Raw genomic sequence first — 22,767 nt, 5'->3', positions numbered from 1 at the left:
TTTGCAGAAGTATTCAAGGTAGAGGGAGTAGTTAAAAACTACCTAAATACCTGTCTTTTTATGTAAGAGTAGTGTTGTGTGGCAGACTCTTAGTAAAATATGTGAATTGGGTCTTTTTGGTGTAATAAAAATTAGCTTTGAACTTGCCTTACTGTTTGTACAGTAACCACTAGCCATATATGTGTAATTACATTTAGGCTTAACTTGATTGATATTAAAAATTTAGTTTCTCAATTGCACTTCTAGCATTTCACATACTCAATAGCCACATGTGGCTAGTGGCTACTCTATTAGACAGTACAAACATAGAACATTTTCATTGTTATAGAGAGTTCTATTAGACAGTACTGGTTTACAGTATAGTTTATGACTGAAATAAGCTATATTCTCTCATTTCAAATTAGCTGGCTTGTATGGGGTTTACATTGTATTCTGTAGTCTTTTAAAATCTTTTTAGGACATTTTCCAAAAGTGGCTAAAAAGAAAAGCTATTTAATATAGAGGTATATCAATATGTAATAAAGTATTTTTATTTAGAATTATTTTTAATAGGTATAATTGAAAATAAATATGAATTTATCTTTAGTGGGATGTGCTTTTTAGAGGTAGGTTTTTAAAAAGTGCTCTTGTGTGGTAGGTGGAATGAAAAGAAAGGACAGAATAAAAGGAAGGCTGAACATTAAACCATGTATGTCACTCTAGTATCCCAAATAATATTGGGAGGGGGCATGTAGAATTAATTTGCCTTTGTAGCACAGGCTCTTTAAACTAACCAAGCTAACTAGCCTAGAACTAGTCACCACTTAATAAACTGTACCTCTACTGCTGGGCTAATGCATATGCCCCCAAAACTTTTGTGGTATATCCTGATAGTTGAAGAGAGGGAAGAATTTTGCTTGGCTTCTTACAGATTACCTGTGTCTATTATATAACAGAAATGTAAATCAATAATGAATTTTCCTAAAGATAAGAATATCCTATTGGATATTGACTTATTGAATCATATGGTTGCTTATAAATAGACTTCTGAACAGATTTGATCAAATGTGTCAATGTACACAGCAGATGACATACTCGAAGTCATGACTAAAATAAGGCATTAAGTGTGGTGTTTTAGTTGAATTCCTATTTCTGTATTTGAAATGAATCATCAGACATAGCCACATCTATTTGTTATACCTGCATAATCATGCTGTATGGCCACGGGGTGTTGGAGATATTGATTCATCACTGTTACCAACTGTGACCCCATTTGGACCAATTGTGTATAGACATTAGTCAATGCAAATCACTTTAATACTTTGGACTTTGAAAATCTGAAAGATCAGAAGTTTCTTACTGTTTCAGTTGGTTAGGTTCTAGGGCAGTGATGGCGAACCTATGACATGCGTGTCAGAAGTGACACGCGAACTCATTTTTTTGCTTGATTTTTCTTTGTTAAATGGCATTTAAATATATAAAATAAATATCAAAGATATAAGTCTTTGTTTTACTATGGTTGCAAATATCAAAAAATTTCTATATGTGACACGGCACCAGAGTTTAGTTTTTCAAAATGCTTACACGCTGAGCTTAAAAGGTTTGCCATCACTGTTCTAAGGACTAGTTATTTGATTTCACATGACTCAGGACTTAATGCTCCAATGCTAATAACTGAATGGAAAAGTTGAGAATTGCATTTAATTTAGTCAACTGTTAGGGTGTGGCCAGTTTTCTTTGCAATCTTCATAAGGCGTACCTCTTATTAACTTTATCAATTCTAAAATGTTTATTCAATTCTAATTATGAGTAGTTTTTCATATTAACAATACACAGACAGGGGCTATTTCATTTAGATATTCTTTTCCAGAGAAGGAAAAAAAGATATTCTTTGCAGTGAGCAGAAAATTGTGGCCCAAATCTTTTAAAAGCAATACACTGTCTCCTTACTACATCTCTAACAAAGTAAACATTTCTTCTTGCCTTGCATAAACTAACATTCACAATGAAAAAAAAAATAGATAAAAAGTCTACTTTTTAATGCTAAACTCAATTTCTGTTTAAGAATACTTTCTTATTTTTATCTTGGTATATTGAGCTGTCTTTGTCATATATAGGTTACATTCTACAAATGGTCAGACATACATAAACTTGTTAAATTAAAAACATTTCCAAGATGATCTCTACTTTCTTTCCAACTGAAGCATGTGGCTGCCCCAGACTCAGCTTTTGAAACCGAGTTGTCCATACCTGCTTGCTGTAAGGAATGTGCGGCTGTGCTCTGAACTGACCTGCCTTCACCCAGTAGTTCTGATAGACAATCCTCTGTTCAGTGATTAATTCTCCATGTACTTTCTCCTTTCCCAGGAAGATTCAGAAAGGGCCAGGTATTCCCACCGGTCCAGTCATCACCGTCCATCTCTGGTTTGTAATAACCTATAAACTTGCCTCTAATACGTTTTCCTCACTAACTTAATGCAGTCACTCACAAACTTTTGTTTTTATTTTTATCAGGGAGTTGAGGATGCATTGTCCATTCGAAGTCTTGGCAGTCACAGGGTTGGTATTTTGTTTACACAGTAGCAAAGCTTACCGTATGTGTCTGAGCTTTCTGCAGCACCATTGCTAAGCAATCAAATAATGCTCATATATTCCTTTGCCTTTTTTTCCCCTTTGCCTTTTTTTTTTAAAAAAGAAAATATTGGCAAAGTTCTTTCATTGGAAACTGATGCTTTCTCTCAAATTATTGCTATAAGTAAATCAATGCTAAAAATCATAAATATCTTCATCTATTTTTTATAAAAGGACCTTTGATTTTAAAAAATTATTGCAAAATAATAAGATTGATTTTATAGAATGACATCTGCATGGTTTTTTCCGATTTTTCCTACTTTCATATTTAAAAAAATTTTTTCCCCTTGCTCCAAAAAACCATTTAGTACGTTGTCCTCGGATAGAGGATATATCAGATGTTAAACTTGATAAGAACAGATGCCTGTGCTTGATCTTAGCCAAAAGGCCAAGAAGTGATTAATATATTTTTTAAATAATTTATTAAATGATAAATATTTTGAAGTTTGGGTGACTAATTATAGTTTTATTACATGGAAAAATTGAGCTACTGATTTGAAAAATTCCTGCTTGTCATGTTTATAGAAATTATCATGCTTCAACATTTTGATTAACGTTTGGTAGTATGTCTAAAGTTTTTAACATGCATTGTTGTATATTAAGATAAATGGGAAATCGCTTGTTAAAAAGGCTTGCATATTGTGCTAAGACACTGATCTCTCTCAAAGATTTGTGCTTTAAACTTTAAAGCAATTCTTTTAATGTGCACTTGGTATACTTACACAAAGATATTTCATCAGTAAAATGATCTATCATGTTAAGGTCTATATTTGTTTATTTCCCCCTAAGTCTAGTTTTCTTCCCATCTTATATAATGTCTAAAAATATACTGTAATGAACTGAGTATGTTCCAGTATGTTAGTTATTGATGTGTTTGTATTCTTAAATAATTCTTTACTCTGGTTATATTACTTTTGGTGAGTATAATCTGTCTTTTTAGAGTAAGTTAGTAAGCCAGTTTTTGAATCAAATATTTTGGTTAATTATGAAAGTTTAGGTTTATAATAATATTAACAAGCCTTTATACAAATCTAACCAGCAGCTTCAGAATGATTTTATAGGAGAAAAACTTTTTCTCCCTGGAGATAGGTGTGTGTGTGTGTGTATGTGTGTGTGTGTGTGTGTGTGTGTGTGTGTGTGTATACATATTTATATATGTGCACACACATACTTTGAGAGGAATCACACAGGGAGTTAGTCAACAAAAGATTAGAAGTTGAATGCCTTTGAGGGCTTTGAAAATAATCTCTTTTCTCCTCCTTTTTAAAAATGTCTGGCTTTTTCCTTTGCTTTCCATTATAATGTTGATTGATGAAGTTTCACACAGTTATTATCAAGCTGGTTATTTGTAAATTTGAATGTGTTCTTTAGAGAAAGTTGACTATTGTATATTAGCTTAAACCTCTGATAAAATCATCCAAGTTTGACCTAATTTGGGAGCCTTTAAAATAAATCTGCAAACAAAAAAGAAATTTTAAAGTAAACTGATAGGGAATTATTTACACAGAGTGTCTATAAAGTAATGAGTTGATTTTCTTTTTATGGAAATTATATTATTAAATACATTTAAGTTATAACTAGAACTCTCAGAGTATTTCATTCATTATGGTAATTACGAAAAATTTGTTACTGCGGGAAAAAGAGTAAAGTTCCAATTAAAAAAAATTCAGTGTGTCAACTTAAATATAAATAAAAATTTTAGCCCTAGCTGGTTTGGCTCAGTGGATAGAGTGTCAGCCCACGGACTGAAGGGTCTCAGGTTTGATTTCAGTCAAGGGCGTGTACCAAGGTTGCAGGCTCCATCCCTAGCCCTGGTCAGGGCGCATGCAGGAGGCAACCAGTCGATGTGTCTCTCTCACATTAATGTGTCTCTCTCTGTCTCTCCCCCTCCCTTCCACTCTCTCTAAAAATCAATGGAAAAATATCCTTGGGTGAGAATTAATAAAAAATAAAAAATTAAAATTAAAATTTAGACTGTAGGAGATTCTAGTACTATACTGTTTGTGTGTACATTCAGCACTTCTTTTTTTTTAATTTCAGAGAGGAAGGTAGAGGGAGAGAGAGCTAGAAACATCAATGATGGGAAAGAATCATTGATCGGCTGCCTTCTGCATACCCCCTACTGGGGATCCAGTCCACAACCTGGGCATGTGCCCTTGACTGGAATCAAACCCAGGACCCTTCAGTCCACAAGCTGATGCTCTATCCACTGAGCCAAACCAGCAAGGGCATCAGCACATTTTAAATATTACACAATAAATCTGAAAGCTCACTAATAACATTGTTTAAAAGAAATATAATTGAGATTAGTTTTTCCTCTTAACTAGATAATATTTTAAGTTCTAAGTTTTCATCAGATTATTTGCTTTTTAAATTATCTTTACCATCTACATTAAGCTGAATGTGTGGACAAATTTTATTCTCTGTAAAAATAAATGTGATGACCTAAAGCACTGACATAAATTTTATTGGAGTTTGCTTAAATTTTTGGGTTTTGGTATTTCTCTGCCTATCTTTTTAAAAATATTTTTCTTATGAGCCATATATTTAAATGTCTAACACTTTTGGACTTTGTATTTGATGTATGAATGTTAGAAGTACCTGGATGTGAAGCAGATGTGGTTATGTTGTATTTTTAGGACTTTGATGTTTCCTATTGTGCAATTAACTTTCAGTCACTACCTTCTTGAAAGGTGGCCTGCCAGAAGCTGTTTGGGTTGGAAATGGTGTCAGTGCTATAAGCGTTCTGTATAAAAATGAAAAGAGCAAACCTAGTTCAAAACCGTGAGTGGTAGGTTTAGGGGAGGGAGGATTAAATGAAAGCCCTGAGTTTAGAAATGAAACAGTTTGTTGCTTTAAAAAACAATCTGCCTTAAAAAACATCTTAGTCATTGCTTTATATACTGAAATACTGTAAGGTAGACAGCCAAAATTAGAAAGTGAGGTGATCTTGAATTAGGGCTGTAGGGATACATTGGTATTTCTCACTGTGGAGATTTTTACTGTTGTATGTATTAGTTCCTGGTGATGTGTCAATGATCTCAGTATAATTTTAATACGCTTGCAATTTGTGTTTTTCCATTTACTGTTACACTTTAATTCCTTTGAAGAGCCCATCGAAGGACATAACGGGGACACATTGGAGCAGAGCCAGTATACCCAAAAGGAAAGACATCATGGTGTGTAGTCCAGAAAAATGTGCAGTGTTAGTATTGTGCATTCACTGTTGCTCTCAGAGTTCTGGGGGCTTGAGTATTGGTACGTTTATATAGAAATTGACACTTACTGAACTTTGTTTCTACAGTCATTTTGCTATACTTTCTTTTGATCTTTTTTTTTTTTTCGTTTTTCCAAAATGAAAACCTTCAGACAAGTATCGCAGGTTAAAAAAAGACTTTTTATGATAGCTTATAATAGCAGATTTGGAACGTTTCAGCTAGACCTTCATATTTTCAGTTTTCCCTCCTTTGTGAAATATTATATTTTTAAGCAATATAAATATAAACTGTCACTTATTAGGGGGATTCTTGTTTTGCCCAGTTGTTCTTATAGCAATTAAGGTGCCCAAATTATGGATTTCCCTACCAGATATATTCAGCAATGTTTTTAAACCAGCTGAATGAACTCTGCATTGTATTTTAGAAAGGGAAAATTGAAATAGGTTAATTTCAATTCAGCTTGTTAAGTCCTATGCCTTTGGAAAATGCCATTGGTGCTACAGAGAGAATGAGAAGAAATAAGACATGACTGTTCTCTTCAGCGAACTTATCTGGTTGGGAGAATGGAATAGTTTATATGCTAGGATGTGTGGCTTGAGTAATACATGTTTTAGTCATGGTATTTTTTAAAACAAAAAGGATATTTTGTTGACTGAGAAGAGAAGTAAATGAAATTTCTTTCGAGAAGGAACTTTATTTTTAGGGATATGTCACCATATAGTGACATTTTACTATTGCACATCATTTACTAGGTGCACACCTTAATCCCGGCCTGTGTGGCTCAGTGGTTGAGCATTGACCTATGAACCAGGAGGTCACGGTTCAATTTCTAGTCAGGGCACATGCCCAGGTTGCTGGCTTGATCCCCAGTAGGAGGCATGCAGGAGGCAGCTGATCAATGATTCTCTCTCATTGTTGATGTATCTATCTCTCCCTTTCCCTTCCTCTCTGAAATCAGTTAAAAACACACACACACATATTAAATGCACACCTTTAGACATTTTAGAAAATTTTGGATAAATAAGATTTTTCACATATGTAATAACACTCTTTATTGCTTGCCTTCTGTGTTAGTTTCAGAGTAATATAAGAAAAGCATTGCAAATGCAGATATTTTATTCTAATACTTTTTGATATTTATTACAATACCATTTTCACTGAATTTATACCATTGGTAAAATTGTATCACTTAGCCTTATACTATTGAAATATATATTTTGGGAGGTTTTTTCGATATCTTTTTGTAAATGACCATGTCATTGGGCATGAAGGGAGGACCTTGGTTTTGTTTGAACTCTTATTGTACTGCCTTATTAGAGCTAGAATTTGTAATTCTGTCTTCTACAGTATTTCAAACTTTTTCAAATTGCAACCTCTACAACAAATACATTTTACACCGTGATCCAGTATACACATGCAGATATGTGCCTGTGTGTTTGTATATGAAGCATATTATTGAAAATTTACAAAATAATATTTATTCTTACTGTGCACGATAAACTCTATTTTCTATTTCATCTTTAAAAAATGCTGGTTGAACCCATAAATTGATTTCATGACCCACTAATTAGTAGCAACCTACACTTAGGAAAACATTACGTTAGATCGGTTTTCAATATTGTTCCCTAAAATCCTAACTTGGTAGAAGAGTTGCAAAAGAAAGATATTTTTTTTAATTTTTTTTTTTTATTGATTTCAGAGAGGAAGGGAGAGGGAGAGATAGAAACATCAACAATGAGAGAGAATCAGTGATCAACTGCCTCCTGCACATCCCACACTGGCGATCAAGGTTGCAACCCAGGCATGTGCCTTGACCGGGAATCGAATCATGACCTTCTGGTTCATAGTTCGATGCTCAACCACTGAGCCATGCTGGCCGGAAGAAAGATATATTTACCAAAATACCTGAGGAACTTACTCATTGCTTTTTTTCTTTTTTAATATGCATTGTTCTTCTGGGTAAGATTGCTTAAAAAATATAAACTAGAATGCTTAACAAATGAATGGTAGGAAACCACAAATTTAATTTTTTTGGATTTCAAATGTGGTGGTACTCACATTATCTTTTCTTTTTTAAAAAATCCTCATCCAAGGGTATGTTTTTATTGATTTGAGAGAGAGAGGAAGGGGAAAGAGAGAGAGAAACATTCATAGGTTGCCTCCCATATGCGCCCTACTGGGGATAGAACCTGCAAGCTCTAGGTACATGCCCTGGCTGGGAGTTAAACCCACAACCTTGTGGTGTATGGGACAACACTCCTACCAACTGAGCCACCTGGTCAGGACATCCTATTTTTTTTAAAAAAATATTTTATTGATTTTTTACAGAGAGGAAGGGAGAGGGATAGAGAGTTAGAAACATCAATGAGAGAGAAACATCGATCAGCTGCTTCCTGCACACCCCCTACTGGGGATATGCCCACAACCAAGGTACATGCCCTTGACTGGAATCGAATCTGGGACCCTTCAGTCCGCAGGCTGACGCTCTATCCACTGAGCCAAACCGGTGAGGGCAGGACATCTTATTTTCTTAAAGATTCTACATGAAATAGAGTTTTCTGATCTTATAAATTTTACATATTTTTCTTTGGTTTATATTTAATGCTACAATTATATGTATACTGTGCATTCCATGCTGTGCACTCACCAACTTTCTAGTTTGGTTCAGCATTTTTAATAAGGAAGGTTCTTGAGGAGGGAAGTTTCTCAGGAAGGTGTCCATGAGCAGGTCCAGGGGAATTCCCCTTATTCTGGTGCTGCCATTGCTTTTTGTAAGTGTGATTAGTGATATGCTCTTATCTCATTGCCTGTCCATGCCTTGTTTTTGCCTTGTTCAAAGGATGGGAAATGATGGTAACAGTCACAAAGTAAAACATCTTTTGATTTCCAAACGCTTAATTCCTGCGTTTAAAGCCTTCCTTACTGATTATGAACTCTCTATTTGAAAGGGAAATACAACTTTACATATTAGCAATAACTTATACTAGGAAAGAGTTTGTGGGGGACTATTCTTCAATTCACATTTAATGGCCTTTATGTTTAATAATTTTGGACTTTTGTTTAATAATTTTGGAGTTTTAATGACTTGCAAATGTTAATTTTTTCCCCTTTTTATAATTCTGATTTTGTAAATGCAACTTTCATCTTTCTCTGAAATCCAGTATGATCCTCTCAAGGACAGATCACCCAGACTTTCATCATTAGTATGTAGTGCATGACTTTTTGTTAAATGTAGTTTTACTTTATAAGCCCCTGATGATGCTAATAATGGATTGTGACTAACTTGCACAGTTTTGTTATGATGTTTGGGGGGAAACATATGACTCACAAAGCAAAACTGTTGTTTTGCAATTTTGGCATACTTAACGTTTGAATAATTTTTTTCTTTTAGAATTTAAAATCAGATAAAAATTATTTGCTTCCCTCTTCAATATTATGATTGGTAGTAATATATTTTCTTAAAATGATGGACTGTTCAGCTGGCATGTGCTCATTGCCCTAATAGACATGTTTGATAGACGCTGAGCTGTGGTAGCACAGGCTTCAGTGTGCTTAGTGCTAGGTGTCACAGCTAGCAGGTGACAGAACGCCCAGCAGTGACGATGACTCCTGAAACATCAGTTATGTACACTAATTTTTTCTTGATTTCGTTTGTTTTTTTATGGCATGTCATTTTAGCCAAGTATAGCATGTTTTTATTTGGTTAATATTATGTCAATAGATTGTCTGAGTTACTAAATATGTAAGACATCTTTTAAAATGTCCAGGGAATTGTATGAAAGGAAAGGTACACATATTCAAAAAAGAGAAATGAGTGTATAATAACTGGTTCGTTATCAACTGTGCATGTCAGTAGGTTTGCCGAGAGCAGACTGTTGGTAGGTAGGACACTTTAGCTGCACTTCCTCATTTCCGGCGAGCAGTGCATACCTAGGTTGGATTTCTTGTCTACAAATTGACCTGTTTAGTACTGTTGCTTTCCTGTATCCCGCATACATCCTTGACTCTGTACTCCTAGGGGAAGTTCTGTATCAAGACAGTGCTATCTTCCAAGGACTCACAGAAGGTTGTTATCTAATAATGCTGCTGCTACGCAGCACAGCCATACCATCTGGCTCTGTACTCCTCAGCAGTGCATGCTGTGGGACCACTCACTGGGGTTAAGAGTACCGTCTGGGGCAATGCAATATCATGTTCTTTGTTATCTCAGTCTTGTTTTTGTTGGTCCAAAGAACGATTCTTATCACCTATACCTTCATAAAGAAGATAGAGGGACTCAAATGAGGTGTGGGGTGAAGGTCCTCACAAACATCCTCCCTGGCTCAGTGTCCTAACTAAGTTTTTGTTTTTGTTTTTTGGCTGGACACTGAGCTGGATGGCATGGGGTATAGGAGGGGAAATGCCCATGTGTAGAGAGGTGGTATACCTTAGCAGTCAAGTTCAGTGGATCACTTACTAACAGATGGAATTGCATGTAGATTACTCTGTATCTCATGTGGACCTTTCTGTCTGTAACTTTATTAAATTATTTTCAAACTTCATTGTATGATCATTAATCTTCAAATATTTAACTTAAAAAATGTATTTCCAGAATCATTCTTACAGTCACTCTTATGGAATGAAGAAGAGATCTTCTGGTTCCCATAAAGACCCACTGGTTAGTTCTGTTTTGTCTCCTGTCACAGTATGTTGTGCTGCTGTAAAATTTACTGCTTACTTTTAGGGAACTTAAGAATTATGACTGCTTTGGTGTGCTCCTAAGGCATCATTGAAATTTGATAATATACTGAAACATGGTTTATCAGAACCTTATTTAAAAATAAATTTGTTTAAATTTATAAGAATTAATATTAAGTTAATATATGTTAACCCCAGGGACTAGAGTTAGGAAGGTGTTCATCACAAGAAGTTCATTAACAGCATATTTTCATTTATGATCTGTCCTTTGGAATATACCTCACTAATAAATTTAAATTGATTTAGTTGTGGTACTATAGGCCGTACCAAACTCACAAATAGGTTTCATTCTGAAAGTTTGTTAGTAGGTCAGATTTTGGGAAGTTGGAATGAATTTTCTGGTAGAAACATTAAGGCATGTGATGGCAGAGTTCCCGTGCTGTCTTGCAGAAAACTTTTAACTTACAATATAATTAAGTTGCATAACTAATAGTGCTCTCCATTCCAGCCACATTGCTGAGCAACATTTCTGTGTGTGTGTGTGTGTGGGGGGTAATCCAGAATGCCCATTTGGGGTGCTAGGAACACTTCTTTCCTGTTAGGCTGCACAGTACTGCCGGAGGAAGTGTAGTTCCAAGCTCCCTGCTCTGACCATTACTGGGGTGGAGAGAGGGTCAGGAGACCTTGGCTGGTAGAAAGGAGAGGGAGGAAGGAATTTAATGGAGAGGACTTCATTGAGAAGCCCTGGAGGGTGGAGTATTGGGAGCTCTGAGGAGAGGTGAGTCATGGGGCCTCCTTGAGGGTGTGGTACAGGAAGGTACGGCCAGGAGCGGCAGGGGTGGGGAAGGAGTCAGGGATTGCCTAAATTTCCTTAACCTTGGACAAAAAAGATGGCTGGAGAAGTTAGAGAAATTTCACCACAATACATAAAATTACTGTTTTGTATAGTGTATCGAAAATTAACCTCCATAGATGGTTTAGACCAAACCATATTTAGTGTGCTCTCTCTTTCTCTCTGATAATTTAATTTGATCAGTTTATTTTGACAAATAATGGGACTAGGAGAAGCTTGGAAAAAATGACTGTTTAATAATACCTGTGTCATTGCCAAGTGGATTTAAAAAGTGGTAATTATTCAGTTGTCCTGGGTTTTTCAAGGACATTCCTGAGGATAACATGAGAATATATCACTTATTATTTCCATTCAGTTTTGCTTGTGGGTTTATAATCTTGTTTTTACAGTAAAAATGAGTAAGTACTTAGTTTGCAAACAGTTAACCTTAAGTTGTGGTTTTGGAGATATAGGGTTTGGCAATATCAGATTTTGCCTTTATATGTTGTTAAATTAACAACATTTAACTTAAGAAAAATGTGTTTAATTTGGTTTTTGCAGAGCGGCCTCTACTTTGACCAGAGAAACTATAGCAGTCTTAGACATAGCAAACCCAGCTCTGCCTACTACACTCGGGTTTGTCCACAGGTTTTTGTCTTCGTGTGTTTTATCCAACTTTAACACATTTGTAATCTTCTATTTTGCCTTTTGACTAGTTAAAACTAACCTGTGAATGGTTGTGTGCATACTAGTTTGTGGTAACTGAATTCATATAGTTTGTGTGAGTGTAAATTTAAACTGTGGGAACTATTGAATCACCGTGCTTGCAAATGAGTACCATTTCCCCCCAATTTTTTCTAATGAAAAATATTTAACACAAAAAAGTTCACAGAATTATGTAGTAACCACTTAGTAACTACCATTTAGATTCTACATTAACATTTTACTCTGTTTCCTTTATCATATAATTATCTCACTGTCCTTCTATTCATTCATCCATTAATTCAGTTTTTGGGGGGATGCATGTCAGAATAAGTTGTAGGCATCAGTACACATGTGGATGCCCTTTTAGTAACAGCTTACATGTGAAAATTTACACTATAAATGGAATGGGAAGAATGTGATTATTTGTTCAATATTAGAATCTTTTTTTTTTTTTCAGGGCATTTGGCACACCATACATTTAAAACACCTCAAATACATGGCACACAGTACATTTAAAATACTTCAGTTGTCCAAGCCTGCACACACAACTTAGATACTTTTATTTTCCATGTCTGTTTAGGCTTGGTAAAAAAGAACTGAAAATTATGTCTTCAAATGACATCAGGAAAAGAGAGATTTAATTCCTTTTTAAGAAATGCTGTGCCTTGGTAGTGTCTGGATTCATTGTGACCAGTACACTTAACTGATTAAACTAAGGAAGGCACTTTGTCCATGGCTTGTTTTGAAATACACATTTCTCTAATCTTTTTCAAACACTTGGAAAAGAGTGTTTATAGCGATAACTCAGAGCTCATTTTTCTGGTTCCCCAATAATAAGGCTAAGGCCATTTGGCATGTGTCATGAGATCACTGAAAATATCCCAGGAGCTGCTGGTGGCTGAAATGTGGCCAGTTTGCCACACGCCCTGTGCCATGGCCCTCGTTCCCTGAGACTTTTCTTAGTGTGCTGTCCCATCTCCTAACATTAATGTTCAGAGACCAATGGGACTTAAACACATTCATATAGAACGATTCCCAGTGTTTTTCTTTCTTATCCCTTAAAATTCCTATTTAGCCCTGACCAGTTTGGCTCAGTGGATAGAGCGTCGGCCTGCAGACTCAAGGGTCCCAGGTTCGATTCTGGTCAAGGGCATGTACCTTGGTTGCGGGCACATCCCTGATGTGGGGTGTGCAGGAGGCAGCTGATCGATGTTTCTTACTCTCTATCCCTCTCCCTTCCTCTCTGTAAAAAATCAATAAACGTATTTAAAAAAAAATTTCCTATTTAAAACAATTACTAATGATGAAGTTTTTCTCACTTTATGCATTAAGTACTTTAAGCACTCAGGAGTTGCTAATGAATTACGGAGTGTGAAGTAAACATAAGTTTTCTGCTCTCATGATGGTGAGAGCAATTCATTCTCTCTCTGTTTCTGTATAAGGCCATACACTTAAACCTCAATTATTTTGTTTTGTTTTTGTTTCTTAGCAGTCTTCTTCCCTGTACAGTGACCCTCTGGCGACGTCTAAGAGTACCAGGGTTAGTACTTTCTAAGGAGTGTGTTGCCTTCAAAGCTACCAGCTGCTTTTCTTTGGGTTAAATCATGTGCTTTTTTCATAGGCCTCCCCTATTGCAAATTCTGGTCTGCTGAAAAGTGCCAGTCTGGTTTGTATCTTCCTCTTCCAACCTGTGTATTCCTGGTAGGGCCGTTGCCGTAGTGCTGACTCTGGCTTGACATCTTTCCTCCAGAATAGTGAAGGACACATGGCTTTAATGTGATGTGCACTGCAGAATGTGCGGCTTCTGCTTAAAATACAAAACTTTAGGGGAGTAAAAATAAGCATATTCTCTTCACAGTGGTAAATACCGCTGGTGTTAGTAGGTTCTTGCTTAGGATTGGTTTCCTATTGAGAAGATAGATTTGCATGAGCCCATTACATTTGCCTACTTTTGTGAGATGGCCGTCCATGCCTGGGATGTCATAGTTCTCTTTGGGACAGCTGTGGTCTTGGCCACATTAATACTAGGCTCTAATAAAGCAAGCTGACTGAAAAGCAAAACATTAGCTCTTTGTAATATGCGAGCTATGAGTTGGTCGCTTTCAAGCTGTTGTTTGTTGTGTATAGCCTGTTCTAGTGGGCTGGGAATCTGAGGCTTTATAACTTAATTTTATTGTGACAGGGGACAAAATGCTTTGGACCTCACCTTTTCTGCTGTGTGTCCTCTTTTGAAAGGATAAATTCATAAATGTTAGTTCTCTTAGTTTCATGACATGATGATTAAAGGAAATACCGTAACCAGTGTGCTTCTTAAATGAAGTGTGAGCTTAAAGTTTTAATGAGACTTGTTTTAATGCAGGAATTTATGCATGAAAACGAATGTTATCACCTTCACAGTCTTCACCTTGGGAGGCTGTACACTTAAACCATTCTTCAAAACTTTTTTGGAACCGAGTACTACAGAGAAGTTAGGACATTTTCCAAATAACTTTGATGCTGAATAGATACATGGTATTTCCTTTCTTCTTTAGGTGTCCTTGTATGATGGTGGACTATATAACCCTTATGGTTCTCGAACTGTAAGTCTAACCGGGGGGAGGTGGTGAGGAGAGTGATGTGTAGGTGGGCACAGTTTACTTACAAAGAAAAGGTCATTTAATCTGAACTGTAATTACTCTATAAGCTGCGATCCATCAGCTAGCCAATTGTGACTCTCACCTAAGCTGTGAGAAAGTGCCTGTTGGAAATCATCTTAAAGTGTGAGGGATATAAATAGAGAACCTCTTTTCTTGTTCATCAGTTCCTCAGGAAGAGGATGAGAGTGGTGCTTCTCAGGGCACCCCACCCCCTCTTCCCTCCTGCCTTGGGTTAGCAGATCTTGAGGGTGGGAGTGAGGTGGAATCCCAGACCAGGGAATAAGGGTAACCTTAACCCTGAGAGCCAGGAGCTAGTAAGGTCCAAGGTCACTAATACATTCCCAGCAGGACAAGGAGCTGATCACTATTATAAAACCTTTCTTCTTGGAAACTTTATAGCCATCTGAATACAGTTATTACTCATCAAGAACAAGTTCAGCCCGAAGCAGTCCTGTGGTGAGCACTTGGCCTCTTTGCATGCTTTGTAGAGACCTTTGGTTAATCTGTACTCACAGTTTAGAATATTGAGGATGTGGTGTGTTTCACTCTCTGATGCATGGATTGTCGTTTTCCTTCAGTACACAAACTCCAGTACTAATTTGTCCTAATTGGTGGTTTCTGTATGAATGTGACTTAGCATGTAATTTCTTAAATGAGTCTGGAATCAGTGTCATTAGAATTTTTTCTAAATTTATATTTGTCATTTGTGTGGAACTTCTTGTGTCTTCGGTGGTCATAGTTTAGTATCTGAGTCGGCTACCCTCTGTTTCTCTTTACATCTCTGTTTCCTGCATTGAGCCGTTTCACTTGCTTGCCAGTGCTTTAATCAGCGGGGTGGGAGAAGAAATAAAACCAGTCAACTTTTAAGAATTGTTCCATAAAAGACAAAACTGCAACAATTCTAATCATCTAATCGTTCTGCAATATTAAAGGTTTTTTTCTTAATTTGTAAAAGTAATATTAGCTCAAGAAAAGTCCTAAGTAAAAGTCCCCTCACCTTTCCCCTCTATTTCCATTCCTCAAACACAGCCTCTGTACTTGTATGTCCTTTCAAAGATATTTTATGAATATGTGAGTATTCTTTATTTGAACAGTATGTACATAGACTCACATATACTTGCTCCTCATTTGTTTTATTTATTTAAAGTATCTTTGTATTAATACATAGAATCATTTCTTTTTTTTTTAATTTAAAAGATTTTTTTAAAAAGTAAACCACTTTCCTTACTTTTTCACTGAATGCCTCTTAGAGTTAATTTTATGTCAGGACATTCTTTCCTTTTTTTAAAAAATTGATTTCAGAGAGGAAGGGAGAGGTGAGAGAGATAGAAACACCGATGATGAGAATCATTGATTGGCTGCCTCCTGCACACCCCCTACTGAGAATTGAACCTACAACCTGAACATGTGCCCTTGACTGGAATCGAATCTGGGCCAACGCTTTATCCACGGAGCAAAACTGGCTGGAGCCAGCACATTCTTTTTAATGGTGATATATTATTCCATTAGTGCATGGGCTGTACATTTAAAAAATTATTTTTCCTAATGTTGGAAATTCAGGCTGTGAGATTTTTGCTACTACAGACACTTGTACAATGAACATTCTTATATATTTTTGTGTACTTCTATGAGTAGATCTTCAAGGTAAATTGCTAATCATGAAATGGGGAGATCAAAGAGTATATGCATTTAATTATGTATCGTGCCATATTGCCCACCAAAAAGACTGTACTAACTTACAGTTCCAATAGCAAATTATGACTTTAGGAGCTACCTTGTTATTCTTGGCAGTGTCAAAATTGAAGAAATTACTAAAGCAGTTTCTTAATGGTCAACACATGTTACTTTGTTGAGTGGAATATATGAGCTATATGGGCTTTCTTACACATATATGTTTGGCTCAATCCTCCTGCCATTTCCAAGTGGCACTTCTCAAGAATTCTACTCCTAAACGCACAAAAAATTACTCAGAGATATTTAAGAAGATAAAAGCCTTTTCACATAGGAAGGAAGTGTACTTTTAATCCACCCTCTAATAAAATTCTACTTGGCAGTTCTTGGGCCTGGTAGCATTTTTAATGTCTCAAGTATGATGGCCTCTTGCAAACAAAGTTATTATAAATAAGTTTTCATCAAGTATAGAATCTTGTCCTTGTGTGCTGGCTAGATACTGTTTCATTTGCAAGTTGGGTTCAGAGTTATTATCTTAGTGATACCAGAATGGTTTCTTAGTGATGTCAGAATGGAGATAACCTACACATACTGAGCATGAGTCTTGTACTGCTGGTGAAACAGGAAGAAGAGTGTAGGGTGATGATAGAAATGTCTTCACTAGTTGGCTTAGGAATGAATAAAGGAAAATAAGAACATCATTTCAGTGTAATACTGGTAGGAAATTCTGTTTTTGACTTAGTTCACTTGAAAATATTTTTTAAAGTTCTCAAACTAAAACAGTAAATATATCTATTGATCCTAATGGGATCCCAAAGAGCCTAAAGGTTTTAAAAGCATGAAAGCTGGATTTGGCTGGTTTACACATGCCTCCCACTCCCTTTTTCTTTAACTTAAATAAAAGATAAAGTACTATTTTATTCTTTGTGCATATTGGAAATGTTTTTTATTTTTAATGATCGTTCATTATATCTTGAAACAGCTTTTTTATTTAATGGTGCACAGTAGGTGGTGCCAATTATAATGCTCATAGAGAGTGTGTGAATGCTTCCCAAAACCTTACCTAATATACTCACAATCATGTACGAACTGTAGTGAAATTGCATCTTTTTCATTATCTGCGTTTAATATCTATAGTTTATCGACGACACTGCAAGTATTGCATCTTCTGGTTGTTCCAGTCGCCGGCGAAGGGAGAGTGCGGTGAGCGTGGTTTGCATGCAAACACACACAAATTTTAAAATCGCGCCATTGTGGATCACGTGACACCTGTGGGAAAATGAAATTTGTATTTGACAAAATGAGCATTTTCTTCCGATTTAACTTATCTGAATAAGTTGCCTTCAAAAATGTGTTTCTGACAGTACATATTCTCTGGCTACATAACCTTTTATTACTAACTTGCTTCTTCACACCTCTTCTGTGTTAGTCATAAAAAGATTTTCTCTTTTTATTCTTTGTTGCTGTTTTATGCATATTTATATGCACATTGAACCAAAAACAATTTCTCACGCAAAATTAATGTTTCCACATTGTATAAAACTCATAACTATGGAATATAAAGCATGTGGCCATCAGCCTCTTTCTTTGTTGTGTATTCAACCATTGTTTATACAACTTTTAAGACGTGTGAACTTTTTAAGAGATTCTGATGGCAAAATTTTAAAATTCTGGTCTTAGAATTCAATTAGCGTAATAATTGTAAAGACAAAAAATAGCTGTGTTAAAATAATTATATAATTTCAGGTTACTCTCAATAAAGCTGGAAGTTTTATGGAGCTGATGACATTTTTGCTTTATTTAATAATTAATTTGAAAAGTACATTGGTGAGGATGATGTGTCAGCTTAGAGCTAGAAAAAAGAGCCCAATAACTAAGAGGCTAGAATTCCTTAAAGAAAAATAGAAGAAGGCCATTTAATAAGTTGTGTTTTATGAAAGATTGTAAACTTGAAGTTTCATAGAGAAGGAAACACTAAGTGTTTGTGAGATTTGTTGTGAAAAACAAGACAAAACAACAGCAGTCTAGCCCTAGCCGGTTTGGCTCAGTGGATAGAGTGTTGACCTGCAGACTGAAGGGTCCCCGGTTTGATTCCAGTCAAGGACATGTGCCTAGGTTGCAGGCTCCTCCCCAGGCCAGGCCTGGTCGGGTGCATGCAGGAGACAACCAATCAGTGTGTCTCTCTCACATCGATGTTTCTCTCTATATATCTCACCCCCTCCCACTCTCTAAACATCAATGAAAAATATCCTTGGGTGAGGATTAAAAAAAAAAACCACACAAAAAACCCAGCAGTCTAATTAAAGGCAGTTCTGGTCCATTAGCAAGCCAATTTAATGCTCACACTCAAAGCTGAAGGAGAAAGAAAAGTCCAAAACATCTATCTGAAAGCACCTCAAAAAGCGATGGGGTAGAAAGTCAGGGATTTTATTATTTTTTATAATAAAATTATTTTTTAAATTTTCAATTACAGTTGACACTGTTTCAGGTGTACAACATAGTGATTAGACATTTATATACTTTATGAATTGATCACCCCAAAAGGTCTAGTACCCATCTGACACTATACATAGGTACTAAAATATTATTAACAATATTCCCTATGCTGTACTTTACATCCCTATGACTATTTTTATAATTGTATTTTTTTAAATAATATGTTTTTATTGATATTTAGAGAGAGAGGAAAAGACAAGGATAGAGAGATAGAAACATCTGTGAGAAGCATCATCAATCGGCTGCCTCCTACATGCCCCTTACTGGGGATCGAACCCGCAACCTGGGCATGTGCCCTGATTTGTACTTCTTAATAGAAAGAGAGGGACTTTAAAATAATGGTGCCTGGGCCTGAACCACTTTTACAACTTATTAGTGTGTTAATTTCAGTTTCTTCTCTTTTTTCTTTTTTAAAATATATTTTTATTGATTTCAGAGAAGAAGGGAGAGGGAGAGAGATAGAAACATTAATGATAAGAGAGAATCATTGATTGACTGCCTCTGCATGCCCCACTTTGGGGATCGAGCCTACAACCTGGTCATGTGCCCTGACGGGGAATCGAACAGTGACCTCCTGGTTCATAGGTTGACATTGAACCACTGAGCCACACTGGCTGGGGTAATGTCAGTTTTTTTATTTTTAGAATGGATGTTAATATTTTTGTAGGTAGGCTTAATATATGGATTAAATGAATTACTATATAGAAAATAACTCAAAATTCTAAGACAGTAGGTACAAATAAAATATTAGGTATTTGTAAATCAAACAAGTATTACTGTTACTATGAATAAAGTTATTACTGCTTGATCATATTAACCCTTGGCAAAACTTTATAGTTGTAAGCCTTCTTTGTCTCTGTGGATGGGCTTCCATATTTCTTTCCTGGAAGGGAAGAGGTTGTTTTGTTTTGTTTTTTTCCTCTGTAAGACCATTTACCTTTCTTTGCATTATATATAATATATACTTATAGTGGGCCCGGCTGCTGGTGGCCCAGCGAGGGCAGCAGAGGGCTCGGGGGCACTGGGTCCCCAGAGAATGGAAGAGTTTTTAAGCAAGGTGGTCCAAGCTGAGGTAAGGAATAGCTGATGAGTGAGGGAAAAAATGTCATTTATTAATTCAACAAATGTTTATGAAGTACCTATTATATGCAAGGCACTGTGTTAAGTGCTGGGAATAAGGATAAGCCAGCCCAGATTTCTGACTTCATGGAGCTTATATCCTAGTGAAAGAAATAGAAAATAAACTAGTAAAGAAAGGAACAGAAAGAAAGCAGCCCTGGGACTGTGAGGAGAACAAGCAGGTGATAAGATAGGCAACACTGAGGGTGTGGTGTATGTGTGTCTGTGTCCCTTTGGATAGAGAAGGGTTCTCTGGGGGAAGTGACCTTTGAGCTGAGATGTGAAATGTGAGGCGCCAGCTGCTTGAAGAGCTGGAAGAGCTTCCCCAGTCAGTGCCAGAGTCTAAGGTGGGAAATGACTGGGTGTTTGGGGAACCTAAGGAGGCCATGTACTTCTTTCATTATTGTGTTCTGCAGTTCCAGGTCTTTAGAGGGAACTGTGGAAATGGGATAATGCAAAAATAATTTTGCATTCAGCATGTATTTGCTTAACAAAGTTGATAGTTATAATGGATAATAAATGTGTGAAATGTAGTAGAGGCTTTAGGTAGATATTATACTAGAATCCTCCTGGAGATACATGTCTTAAACACAGGAGAGTGTGCTGGCCTCAGGCAGCACGTGATCTGTATAGAACTCCCATTGGGATGAATAAAGCTTATTTGAGGGAGCTGGGATTTTATTTAGGAAGCCCTTTACGTTTCCTCTTTACTTTTTAGAGTAGGCTAATTGCGGTAGTTTTCCTCATTTCATTTCATGATACTTTATCACACACCATAAAGACTTTCCCCCCATATGCCAGTGTTCTTATCTTTTCTCTCTTTTCTTAACTTCTAAATCATCTCATTTTTTCCCGACTGAAAGGTTTCTGCTGCTGATTATTTCAGTCGCTCCAATCGCAGGGGGAGCTTTGTCTCTGAGGTGGATGATGCCAGTGTCCTGGATTTGAGCAGCGTGAGTGGATTGCATGGGGTGCTTATGTTGTCTCAGGCGTGTAACTAAAGTCTAATATGTTAGCTGTTTTAAAACTAGGAACTCACTTTACTGCCCAGGAAATATTTATTTGAACACACTAGCATGAAATACAGTTACTTGTTTTGTTTTGGAATGTATATATTGATATGTTCTGATTTTTAAAAAACTTTTCTGTTGAAAATTTCCCCCATAAAAAAAGAAAACCCATCAGCAGCTGCAGCAGTTACCAGTATTTTGCCAATTTTGTTTCATCTTTTTCTTCCCCTTGCCCTCCTTTCCCCCCTGAATTATATTAAAGCAAATCCCATTCATCGTGTCATTTCCCAATAAATAGTTCAGTATGTCTCTCTACTGAACTTTTGAGAAGTTTTTTCACACTCACTATACCGTTATTTTACCTAATGAAATTTAAAACAATTCCTTAAAACCATCTAATACCTAGCCCATATTTAGATATTTCTGATTGATCTTAAAATTTTTCTTCCCTTTTTGCTTTCATGCATCTATAAAGTTCTGGGTGAACTTTAGAGGTTGAACAATAAAATATACTACTTAGTAAAGTGTCACTAATTTATAGTAACTGGGAAGAATCTGAATAGATCTTAAACATTTGGATTATAGCATTGCTGTGAAGAAATGCCTATCCACTGTTTTCACATTCATCATGGACTGACTTTAGGGAGGACTGTCCAGTAGATGCCGTGGGGCACTTGTCTTAATGAAGGAAACCCGCCCCCCCCCCCCCCAGCAGCTCTCCACTTGCCTGGTTTATCTAACAGCCTATTACCCCTTATTACCCCTGTCGCTGGCTTTAGTGTTGTTTGCCCTTGGACCAGCACGCTCCTGATTGTCAAGCACTTTGAAGCAGAGGAGAGGCAGTGTTTCTTCACAGGAAAGTTAGTTTTTTAATGGAGAGATAATTATTTATGTTCAGCACATCACGGATTATATTTAAATAGCTATTTCTGAATGACTTTAATCACAGAAAGTAATTTTAAGTGTAGTCTGTAAGTATTCTGCATTGTTGGCTCTCAAACCTGGCTGTGTAACAGTTCCATCTCACCCTGGGTCAGATCAAGGAATCTCTGCATACAGTTAGAAGACTGAAATAATGCCCTTTTCTGATTCCCCTGAAATAATGCCTTTTCTTGATTCCCCTGAAATAATGCCTTTTTCTGATTCCCCTGAAATAATGCCTTTTTCTGATTCACGTAGTACCTTCTGTTTTTATCAAGATGTAAACAAATTTAATTTATTGTGTTTACTTTATCTCTTAAAAACTTAATTCTGCTAGCCTCTAATTTGTGATGTCTGAATTAGTGGTCATGTAGTTCTTACATGTATTTCTTTTTTTTTAAAATATATTTCTTTATTGATTTCAGAGAGGAAGGGAGAGGGAGAGAGAGATAGAAATATCAATGATGAGAGAGAATCATTGATCGGCTGCCTCCTGCACACCCCCTACTGGGGATCGAGCCCGCAACCCAGGCATGTGCCCTTGGCCGGAATCGAACCTGGGACCCTTCAGTCCGCAGGCTGACGCTCTATATGCTGAGCCTAGCCGGCTAGGGCATTACATGTATTTCTTGGCAATTTATTTTAGTGACCACACAGAAGTGAAAATGTTGACAATTTAAAAAAAATCTCCCCTTGCCCCTACTAATTAAATACAATTTTTCTTTCCCCGGGTAATTATTTTGATTTATTTACAAGTTTTAAAATAAAAATTGTACATATTTAAGGTGTATAATACAATGACTTGATATACATACACACAATATACATGGCTTGTATGTATAGCAAATCATGCTATATACCTAATCACATAA

The 22,767-nt window shown here is 36.3% G+C and overlaps 1 protein-coding gene and 1 pseudogene across 15 annotated transcripts in view; one reads left to right on the top strand and one right to left on the bottom strand.

The window, feature by feature from the left end:
- LRRFIP2 (LRR binding FLII interacting protein 2) overlaps window positions 1-22,767 on the top strand; it is a 105,849-nt gene that overhangs the window by 42,858 nt on the left and 40,224 nt on the right. For 2 of the 15 annotated variants that reach the window (XM_023760892.1, XM_023760891.1), the window contains exons 4-5: window positions 2,347-2,403; window positions 2,494-2,538. The exons of 10 other annotated variants lie outside the window; for them this stretch is intronic. In XM_023760892.1, the coding sequence (XP_023616660.1) occupies window positions 2,347-2,403; window positions 2,494-2,538 (102 nt within the window). Of the gene's footprint in view, window positions 1-2,346; window positions 2,404-2,493; window positions 2,539-5,720; window positions 5,790-8,989; window positions 9,032-10,419; window positions 10,486-11,898; window positions 11,974-13,531; window positions 13,583-13,663; window positions 13,709-14,573; window positions 14,622-15,077; window positions 15,135-17,486; window positions 17,553-20,827; window positions 20,918-22,767 lie in introns of all 15 variants that reach the window. 3 more of the 15 variants (XM_014462926.2, XM_023760889.1, XM_023760890.1) reach the window with 3 other exon arrangements.
- On the bottom strand, window positions 2,883-3,010 carry LOC111827627 (annotated as a pseudogene).

This window comes from Myotis lucifugus, unplaced genomic scaffold (genome assembly GCF_000147115.1).
Source record: "Myotis lucifugus unplaced genomic scaffold, Myoluc2.0 scaffold_195, whole genome shotgun sequence".
Taxonomy (NCBI): Eukaryota; Metazoa; Chordata; class Mammalia; order Chiroptera; family Vespertilionidae; genus Myotis; species Myotis lucifugus.
Note: the sequence above shows the minus strand (reverse complement) of the source record. Positions and strands in the feature narration are given on the sequence as shown.